We start from the raw sequence: 11,526 nt of genomic DNA on the forward strand, positions 1-11,526 counted from the left end.
GAGGTAACTTTATATGTCAACTGTAGGCCACTTTGGATAGAAATGTTTGCTAAGTGGTTACTGTTGGAGATGTCTGTTAAGGAAACAAATATATATTTAGGATCAGAAATTAATAAAGAAGTGATGCAGACAAGTTTATGATCAAAACTATAAGGTTTTAGTTGTTAGTCAATATTCCTTTCAGTTTGTTATAGATGAGCCAGTGTAACAACAACAGAAAGCTAGTATTAGCATTTTGAAGGGCAGGGACATAATTAATTCTTTGAATGCTAATCGTCTGCATTAATGATGGGAACCCTTAAGAAATGCTACTGAACGTGATTCACATATAGAGATGTACGTGGGTGTGTGTTAACAGTCCTTGTTTAACCCCACTGCTCATTAGCAACATGCTACGCTAATAGAACACAGTGTTTCCTGCCACTTTAAGTCTGGGACACACACACACACACACACACACACACACACACACACACACACACACACACACACACACACACACACACACACACACACACACACACACACACACACACACACACACAGAATAATATCTACTTGCTATTATAATTGTCAAACACTCTTGGGAGGAGTGCATCTCTTTCCTACAGAGCTAAGAAACATAGGCTATCCACACAATTACCAGGACATGTTTGACTAGCATGTTCATTTAAGTAACAGCCAAATCACATTAAGTCTCCTGTCACCTTAAGAGTTAATTGAATTCTCATTGATTTACTACTGTTACGCCATGTGGCATTTTATCTAACAGCAGTGGACAAACACCTTAGAATATGGTGTCAAATGTTTTGATTAGGAGGATAGTGTTTTACTGTGAAAATATTTCAGTTATGACATGCCACCATGTTATAACTGAAATAGGTAATTAGTTAAATTGACATCTTCACGATGTTCTAAAGAGCCTTCATTGTGGCCTACGCCTTTCTACAGGAAACATAAATAGTGGTGTAGTATTATCATTTATGTAGTATTATAGAAACAGATGGAATAGAGTGGAGACATACCGTGTGTAGTATTATAGAAACAGATGGAATAGAGTGGAGACATACCGCGTGTAGTATTATAGAAACAGTTGGAATAGAGTGGAGACATACCGTGTGTAGTATTATAGAAACAGATGGAATAGAGTGGAGACATACCGCGTGTAGTATTATAGAAACAGATGGAATAGAGTGGAGACATACCGTGTGTAGTATTATAGAAACAGATGGAATAGAGTGGAGACATACCGTGTGTAGTATTATAGAAACAGATGGAATAGAGTGGAGACATAACGTGTGTAGTATTATAGAAACAGATGGAATAGAGTGGAGACATACCGTGTGTAGTATTAGACTAGTCCACAATGCTCTAGCGAGAATACTTGGTGATACTTGATGATAATAGCGTGTCGTTTTTAATCATTTTGTTTTAAGCCTTCCCCAAACCATAGCCCTAATCTTAACTACTAGGAATTAATACCTAAACTTAACCGTTTGAGTCGTTTCTGTTTTAACCCTGTAACCATGCGGAATTAACCCTGTAACTACCCGGAATGAATGCTTCAAAACATAATATGTTGAAGGGGAACTATGAGAGCTTGTTGCTCTGTTGCATGAATATGTGAGTGGATCTGGTGTATACGTGTGTATGCATGTCGGTGTGCACGTGCGTGTGCACGCTCATGTGTGTGTGTGTGTGATAGTCAGATTGATAGTGCTGCTGGCTCTGCAGCCCTGTAAAGGTGTGTGTGCAAGCAGTTTCCTGCCGGGGTGGGGGGGGGGGGGGGGGGGGCTCCTGTCGGATCACAGGTCACTTTTCACATGGCCAAAGCCCCTGTCACACACTCACTCATACACACACCGCCAAATCCCGGTGATGGATGACTGAGAGCTCGCTGTCAGAATCCTGGATCAGACACACACATATACCGGGTTAGAGTATTGACCCAAACAGAGGCATGAACATCTGAACGTGTCTTTGGGGCAGAGCAGTCTGTATGTGTACGTGTGGTGGGGTTTAGAGAATTGAACCAAATGCACACACTACAACCCAGCCGCTCACACCCTCCAGCTATGGGACAGTAGACTAAAGCCAGTCGTTAAATCCTGTGTGTGTGTGTGTGTGTGTGTGTGTGTGTGTGTGTGTGTGTGTGTGTGTGTGTGTGTGTGTGTGTGTGTGTGTGTGTGTGTGTGTGTGTGTGTGTGTGTGTGTGTGTGTGTGTGTGTGTGTGTGTGTGTGTGTGTGTGTGTGTGTGCGTGCGTGCGTGCGTGCGTGTGTGTGTGTGTGAGTGCGTGTGTGCTAGTGTGTTTGCGTACACCCTCCTCTCCACCACAATGTTTGGTCAGTGTGATCTGTCAATAGTTGACCTGTGATTATTATTTAACATGCATGTTTCATTGATCGGCTAGATTGATCTGGTTTCAACTCTAAAGGCCAGCCTGCATTAAGTCATTTATCCCTGGGGAGAAACACTGCTGGGGTCAACCTGGACACATGGACACATAGACAGGCCGCAGTAGCACACACACACACACACACACACACACAATGATGGATGTACCCGATAGAGTGCAACAATGGTTATATACTGTGATCACCCCACCCACACTGACCTCTTGCTTGGACCATTAAGGGCCTGTGTGTGCGTGTGCGTGTGCGTGTGTGTGTGTGTGTGTGTGTGTGTGTGTGTGTGTGTGTGCGTGTGCGTGTGCGTGTGCGTGTGCGTGTGCGTGTGCGCGTGCGTGTGCATGTGCGTGTGCGTGTGCACGTGCGTGTGTTGGACTGGAGTTGTGAAATCCATCGCAGTACCACACCCATCCCCAGTGCTCATAAATGCTCCAGTACCGACTCAGTATGCTAATGACTGTGTTTGACATTACCCCTGAGACAGGAAAATACAGACAGGCCAGGCTATTGTTCAGCTGGGGAGTGTCTCTCTCTCTCTCTCTCTCTCTCTCTCTCTGTCTCTCTCTCTCTCTCTCTCTCTCTCTTCCTCTCTCATTCTGTGATGATATAGTCATGTAGTATGTGTAAAGATGAACCTCTATCTGCTTTATTTGCCCTCCCTCCCTCGTTCCCTCCCTCCCCCTGTAGACTCCATGCACATAGAGGACGTGGAGGCAGTGCAGAAGCTCCAGGACGTGCTCCATGAGGCCCTGCAGGACTACGAGGCGGGCCAGCACCCAGAGGACCCTCGTCGGGCAGGCAAGCTGCTGATGACCCTACCTCTGCTCCGCCAGACCTCCACCAAGGCCGTGCAGCACTTCTACAGCATCAAGCAGGACGGCAAGGTCCCCATGCACAAACTCTTCCTGGAACTGCTGGAGGCCAAGGTCTGATTGGCTAACCACGTCAACAACCCCCAATATGTCAGTCTGTCAGTCGCACCCAGCCTCCTCCCATTGACCCCCCCCCCGTAACCCCACATGACCCCTGAACCTCCCAAACCGCCGCCCACTGAGAGGGATGGGCGGGACTAACCTCTGAACTTTAACCCCTGACCTCTGTGCATAAGGGAAGACACTGACACTGAGACGAGACCTCTGCTGGAGGGCCGTATGTGTATAGATTATAGACAAGTCATAAACCAGTTACCATAACAACGGCCCTGTAAACTATTGACTATCAACCACAAGTCACTTATACATATAAGAATGATTAACGATGTGATTATTGACTATTGACTGATGAAAATGTTTAAACGAGGAATTTAAAAAAGAAAAGAAGAGAGACTGCTCTGCTTGTGTCAGCAGCAGAGAGACTGTGAAGCTTTCTCAACTTCTTCTCAGTTTCCCAACACAGTTTTTACAGGATGCTGTTGAAGAAAACGTTTGAAAATGAACAAAGACTTTTTGTTGATGATTTTCATGACGAAATGTGTAACGGAGAAGAGCAGAGTGGAAAGGAGGAGAGGAGACTTGCCCTGCCAAAGGATGGAGATCCATTCAGTGGATGCCAGCAAACTTTACTATCAGCCCCTGACACCTCCTGTTACTCCTAATATCTTCTGATACACCCCCCCTCCCCCAAAATATCTGGTGCCCCCAGTACCCCACCCCAAGTATTTACCTCTTACTGCAGTCTGGCCTGCTTAACTACAGTATTATAACACACACACGCATAACACACACACACACACACACACACACACACAGTCACACCAACACACACACACACACACACACACACACACACACACACACACACACACACACACACACACACACACACACACACACACACACACACACACACACACACACACACACACAGTCTTGTACAGCTAACCTTGTGGGGACACACACTTCAGTCCCATTCAAAATCCTAACCCTAGTTCCTAACCTTAACCCTTAATGTAATTCTAACCCTAACACTAATTCTAACATTAACCCTAAACCCCCTAGAAATAGCATTTGACCTCGTGGGGACTAACAAAATGTCCCCAGTTGCTCAAATGTTGGTTCATTTACTCTTCTTGTGGGGACTTCTGGTCCCGCATAACGTCCACACATACAACACACACACACACACAGTCCCCAATGTGCCAGCCTAATAACAGATCGTTGTCATCACCCCCAGCCTTCCCTTTGGGTTTGTCCACTTTACTCACTTACAGCAGTTAGACTCCCTCGTTGCTCTTTTCTGTTAAGTCTTCCAGAGGGTTCGTAGACATGATGTAGTGGCGTGATGATTGTTGTTCTTTTTTGAGGGAGATGGGGAAGCTTTAGTCACTCATGCAATATGGACGAGAGGTATGGGGGCGCCGAAGGGACAGACACATATTTATGGTTGTTTTTCAACTTGTTTGGTCTTATTTTTATTGAAATGAATATAAGGGTGTAAATATATGATCCGGTCATCATATATGGTCTACATGATTCTTTTGTTTTGTTTATATTGTGTTAATAAGAAAGCAATCAATATATGTGTTTTTCTATCAGCTTTACCACTTTCAGCAATTCTATATGGATATATATATGGATCGACTCTTATCTTCAATAAGCAATAGTCATTTAAAAGGAGGGTGCATATTAACATGTATGCAATTCATGTTTGTGCCAGTCTTCGTTGAGGGGGGGGGGGGGGGGGGGGGTGTTAGCATTTCTACCAGGCGTAGCTTCTCTCTGTGTGCTTGCCATAGGTTATTAGATGACATAGTCCTAGAATCAAACTAACCCAAGGCTAGGGAAGCACCATGACTGTGCAGGCAAGCAGGTAACTCATGCATTTGACTCTTAAGACCGCCATTGTACCAAGAACAGTAATCTGTAGCCGAGATATAATACTAGACTAGCACTTAGGAAAGCTTTTAACAGCGGTGGGCTCATAAGGAAGGAATGAGGTTGGGATTTGGTCCAGGGTTTTTGTACGCAGATTAAGAACGCCAATATCCATAATCTAGATTATGATGTACTCTAATATAAAATGGTAACTGGTTCCAGTTGAGAAGCTAAACGATAAGTCAAGTAATCTACGTCACTCTCTATAACAAATATGTCAGTATTATTAGTAAGGGGTATTTTCTGAACCTTCTTAACCATTGTATATTGTAAATTAACAGATTATAATTCTAACCTAAGACATTTTATTGGAACAAAACACAAAAAATACAAAAATACAAAAACAGAAAAATGTAGTTCAGCTTCTCAGTGTTTCATGTTTGCTGCTTTTCTGAAAAACACTCCCTTTGTTGTTTTCTTTCCTTTCGTTTTCTTCTTCTTCCTCTTCCCTGTCTTTTCCTTCTGTTGCGTTCGACGGCGTCGTCGTGTACTTTCTCGTGGTGGTTCTAGTTCTCGTGCCGTGCGCTTTTTTTAGACACAGGGTAGAAGTAGAGACAACGGTGGATGTACCGATCCTCAGGAGATAAGGGGCGGCGTGTTCTCACATACCTGCCAATTTACCAGGAAACAAGGCTCTTCTTCCTAGCTAGTTCAACTGATCCAACAACAACATCTTCATCATCATCATAATAACCTGTACTTAGAAGAGAATAACAAGTATCTAAAGGAAGAAACAAAGTATATAAAAAGGGATCATTTGTGTAACTCTTTCTTGTAGAATAACAATGTATATCTTAGGTTTAAATAAATGAAAAATAAAAAATACATTTGAGCATTTCCCGAACTATAGATTACTTTTTTTGATAACTCGCTGTACATACTGCCTTCCTTCCATTTAGAAACAGCCACGTTGTAACATTATCTAAACTCTGAGGTTGCAAAGGACAACAAAAACAACAAAAAATACATTTGATTTTTTATTTTTGAGTTCAACTCATTTACAAAACTCTCGCTTTAACTTTGTGTGCTTATTAAAAAGAATGAAAAATAAAAAATAAAGATTACAATGTTGTTATTTTCCAGGACTAATGGGGCGGGGGGTGGGGGGGTTGTGTTTTTAATTCATTTATCTTCTTCCTTGGTCTTGTTTGTTAACTACCGTGTATGTATCATTGGCTAAACATAAAGAGACCATGGTTTGGAGAAAGTACTTCACTGAAAGTCTTTACTGAAAGTACTTTCGTAAATTCAGGCTTCAATTCAATCAATTGCAGACTGTGAATGTTAAAGCTGTATTTTAAAGACAGGTGTGGTTTTATGTCAATATCTAATGGCAATAGTTTATGCGACAGCAGCTTGCTTGGTGTGGCAATTTTAGCACGGTTACACCTCAGATACTGTGTGAAACCGCAATGTGGTTTTACTTCATCTGCAGTTCATTGAATTGCGGCCTGAATTCTCTACAGCCACTGATGAGTGAGACAATAACGTCAAAGCTCTTTTTGGGAAACGTGTTGGCTCGTCTATCATTTCCATACACAACTCCTGAAAGAGAGGTGCTGTTTGCTTTTTCTTTGTCGGCTTCTGTTTTTAGTTGATGTCTCTGTCTAACTGTTTTTCCATTTTCAAACCGATACTATGTACTTGCCTATAAAAGGAGGTGAAAGAGTACACAACAGTCTCTCAGAGGTGATTTAAGCTGAGCTGAATTGGACATTTAATAGTTGATGGCAAACCATGATAATAACAAAATAATAATAATCAAAACCTTGTCAGGGAATAAGGTCAAAGGCTAATTTTACAACATTGTACGTATCAGTCTCAAGACATAGTTAAGCTGATTAGCTACACATCATTGACTATTCAATATTCTTAGTTAACATAAAAATTACCATAACAACACATGATAATTCTCACTACGAAACTGCTTGTGTGTAGATTGTTGCCACAAATATTGTTGGCTGATACACATATTTCTAGCGGCTTAAATCATGTTGAGGTTTTGCTATGTATATTTCAACACCTTCTATGGATCATATTTAAGATAGAGAGAGAGGGGAGTAATTTAGCCATAACGAACGAGGGCGTTTATTCTCCCAACGTGATGTTGTTATTTAAAGCAATATGACTGTGCAACAAACAGACGGAACGGACAGACGTTGCACTTTTTGTTTGAATTTGATCAACATGCTGTATCTATTGGACTATTTTGCAATTAAACGATACGAAATAAGGAAATGAAGATGTACAAACAACTGCTATATTTTATGAGAAGCGAAGGAGGAGAATAGTGAGTGTTAGTTAAGTATGTATTTATGCCGAGGTGTAGCCTACATACCACTTGTGTGCTTAGGTTATAACCTGGCAGTTTGACATGCAAATGTATGAAAAAGATACAGGGGGAGGGGGGGTAAAGAAAGACGGAAAAACATGAAACAATTATATATGATTCACATTATGAAAAAAAGATAAGATAAATCTTCCGACCAGGAGTTGCTGGGACGCCGTGTAGTGAGAAACATGTCCGTAGTTGTAGATGTGCTCCACATCAGTTAACGATTACCTGTATATTTTTGTGACGTGTGTATCATACAGCGTGCTCCAACAATATGGCCATTTGTGTAAATGTATTTATTTTACATTGTATATATTGTCCAATGCAAAAAAGAGAGACCTACGATTCTGTAACTACGATCAGTTCAGATGTGTTACTCCCATCATGCCTTTCAGGATAACGGTAGAGCAATATTAAAACATGCTTCCAGGTTTGACCTCCCTCTCTCTACCGCATCCTTCTTTACCATCCAATACACACGCACACGCACACGCACGCGCACGCGCACGTGCACACGCACACGCACACGCACACACACACACACACACACACACACACACACACACACACACACACACAGCTCTAGTTAGTGTAGGTAATGACATGGGGCAGTCTTTGGAAAACTAGGTTTATCACGTAGTTGAGTCAACGCGATTTGGAAGAATGGCCACGTGACACTAAGACATAGGTAGCATCCCTATGTCATCGTCACAGTCCACTTCAACAGGCCTATAGCATCAGATGCTGAAGAATACATCATGTGTCTCAGCCACGCACATTCAAACACACACACACACACACACGCAGTTAGACAGATAGAGGGACAGAAACCACAAAGTTACAGAAGGAAGAGATAAACCCCACAGACCGCCAGGAGAGAGAGACAGAGAGGGAAAGAAGAGAGAAGACGCAAGCAGAGAAAGCAAGCCGGCTTCACAATGGAGCGAATCTACCACGTCTCCTCCTGAACTCTCACTCCCTCTCCCGCTTAAAACTCCTAGCATTCAGCCACGTGCCACACGAGGAGATGGACAGTCTTTTCTCCCAGGCCCTGGAGTGAGTGCCTCATACATCCCCGCACCCTGTCTGTCCCCCAGCTCTGCTCTGTTACTACGAACCAGCGGTAATGTGGGCAGATATTTAATGTTCTGAAGCAGAAGCGTTTAAGCCTTTCAAACGGGGAGCTCTGACCTCCAGGCAAATATTTTTCAACGAGATGACATCAGTAGATATTAGCCGAGCAGGGCCCAATGGTTCCGGAGAGATTTTTGGATTGTATTATTTGTCGCCGCCACTGCTGCACATACGTTTTACTGCTTGGCTTCGGAGTTCATTTATTTTATTTTATCTTTATACCATTGATTCATTATTATGATACAATAAAAGCTACTTGAGCATTTCAGCTGCTGAGTGCCGTCGTCGTTAACCTTGTGGAACGCCCCAAGACCTCCTGCGCATCTCTAATGAGTACTTTAACTCTTTACCCCCCTCCATCTCTAATGAGTACTTTAACTCTTTACTCCCCTCCATCTCTAATGAGTACTTTAACTCTTTACTCCCCTCCATCTCTAATGAGTACTTTAACTCTTTACTCCCCTCCATCTCTAATGAGTACTTTAACTCTTTACTCCCCTCCATCTCTAATGAGTACTTTAACTCTTTACTCCCCTCCATCTCTAATGAGTACTTTAACTCTTTACTCCCCTCCATCTCTAATGAGTACTTTAACTCTTTACCCCCCTCCATCTCTAATGAGTACTTTAACCCTTTACCCCCCTCCATCTCTAATGAGTACTTTAACTCTTTACCCCCCTCCATCTCGAATGAGTACTTTAACTCTTTACCCCCCTCCATCTCTAATGAGTACTTTAACCCTTTACCCCGCTCCATCTCTAATGAGTACTTTAACTCTTTACCCCCCTCCATCTCTCTTTCCCGCTCTCTCTTTCTCGCTCAACCTCCGTCTCGCCCTCTTCTTTCTCTCTAAACATCCCTATCTCTCTCTCCATATTTCTCTCTCTTTCTCTCTTCCCCCGCCCTCCCTTCTTTCCTCTATGCATTAGAGCTTGGGAGGACGGCCCAAACCACAGCAATCTAAAAGGGGCAGAGAACAGCATAGAAAGATAAAGACAGGAACCATAAAGCATATTCCACACTCATATTACATATAAAAGATGTCATGTAACTCAAATGTCTGCAGCCAAACTGAAACTATTCCATTAAAGGGATAGTTAGGTGTTTTGTCAACAAGCCCTCTATCTACATCCCCAGAGTCAGATGAACTTGCAGATACCATTTGTATGTATCTGCGTCCAGTATGAAGGAAGTTAGAGGTAATTTCGCGAGCCATTGTTAGCTGGCGTTAGCGCAATGACTGGAAGTGTACAAAACTCCCACTCATTGTGCTAACACTAGTTAGCAACTTCCTTCAAACTGTACGCAGACACATACAGTTTTTACCCACGAGTTCAACTGACTCTGAGGAAGTAGATAAAGGGCCTCAAAATCCCAACCTATCCCTTTAAACAATTAGAGCTATCCAGGGACACCCATAACATAAAATCTCCAAAACATAAGGAACTTCTACAGGCAGGCAGCATTTACTTGGCCACATTCCCATTTAGTTTGATGGGATTTCAGTACGTGTTTTATTGGGTCAGGGTGGTTTCACTTCGCAAGGATTGGATTTTTGCTCCATTCATTGACGTTGGGGTCAGACTCCTTGGGTGCCATGTCTGTTTTGGGCACTGTGATCTGTGAGGTGCTAATTTGCGCTGCTTCGCACAGATGGTGTTTTGTCACTGAGTGCGGCCATTTTCCCTCTCAGTATCAACTCTAGGCCTCTCCTGGGCTTCACAGGCCTGGTCACACACACACTCACAGTAGTAACGGCCTATTACAGCTACCCCTCGTCTAACCTAGAACAATCACTTTTCAGGACAGTGCATGTGTGTGGATATATGTGGTAGTGCGTGAAAAACTGCATGTGTGAGAGTGTACATTTGTGGCAAGTGAATTGAGGAGATCCACAATCCATTTTCTGAAAAATATATTGTTGCATTCAAAACCAAATTGTTGATAAGGCATAGTGAACTTTACGTCTGAAGTCTCTAATAGCTGTTATGTTATCTAGACACGTGCACAAGTCTCTGCAAAATGTGCAAAATGTGTTCGTTCAGAACAATTTTGAATACCGCCATTTTGATTGCATTGAGATTGCATCAGGCTTCACATATACGTACAGTTGATGTTAAACTATTCCGGAAGAACTGTGTGCACCACATTCATTATTGGTATCCACTGTACTGATATATGCTGTTCTCACTATCACTATCAACCAGTATCACATTCTATCACATTCTGTTCTTTCTTCTTTGTCCCTTTTCTTTTTTCAGAGCTCCTCTCCATCTCATACCCCTCCATCCCTCTATCATTCTCTCTGTCGTTCCCTTTTATATCTCTCTATCATTCCTTTCTTCATTCCCTCGATCGTTCTCTCCTTTATTCCCTCCATCATTCGTCCCCTGAACGCTCTAATGGTTTGTGGCTGGCTGGGGGAAAAGCCTCAGGGAATGTTGAGGACTACTTAACACTGAAATGTTAACTAGTGGATCACTCACTGGTAATTAATGGGCTTTAGAACAAAAGGTTGTTACACCATCTCTCTCTCTCTCTCTCTCTCTCTCTCTCTCTCTCTCTCTCTCTCTCTCTCTCTCTCTCTCTCTCTCTCTCTCTCTCTCTCTCTCCTCTCTCTCCTCTCTCTCCTCTCTCTCTCTCTCTCTCTCTCCTCTCTCTCTCTCTCTCTCTCTCTCTCTCTCTCCTCTCTCTCTCTCTCCTCTCTCTCTCTCTCTCTCTCTCTCTCTCTCTCTCTCTCTCTCTCTCTCTCTCTCTCTCTCTCTCTCTCAGGGA

The 11,526-nt window shown here is 42.9% G+C and overlaps 1 protein-coding gene across 1 annotated transcript in view; it reads left to right on the forward strand.

The window, feature by feature from the left end:
- Window positions 1–8,058, forward strand: part of LOC129812489 (estrogen-related receptor gamma-like) — a 102,457-nt gene extending 94,399 nt beyond the window's left edge. Inside the window, exon 7 of the mRNA XM_055864107.1 lies at window positions 3,016–8,058. Coding sequence (XP_055720082.1) covers window positions 3,016–3,341 — 326 coding nt within the window. The 3' untranslated portion in view covers window positions 3,342–8,058. The remainder of the gene's footprint in view (window positions 1–3,015) is intronic.
- Window positions 8,059–11,526: the final 3,468 nt, after the last annotated feature.

The sequence above is a fragment of the Salvelinus fontinalis genome, chromosome 16, assembly GCF_029448725.1.
Source record: "Salvelinus fontinalis isolate EN_2023a chromosome 16, ASM2944872v1, whole genome shotgun sequence".
In the NCBI taxonomy this organism is placed as follows: Eukaryota; Metazoa; Chordata; class Actinopteri; order Salmoniformes; family Salmonidae; genus Salvelinus; species Salvelinus fontinalis.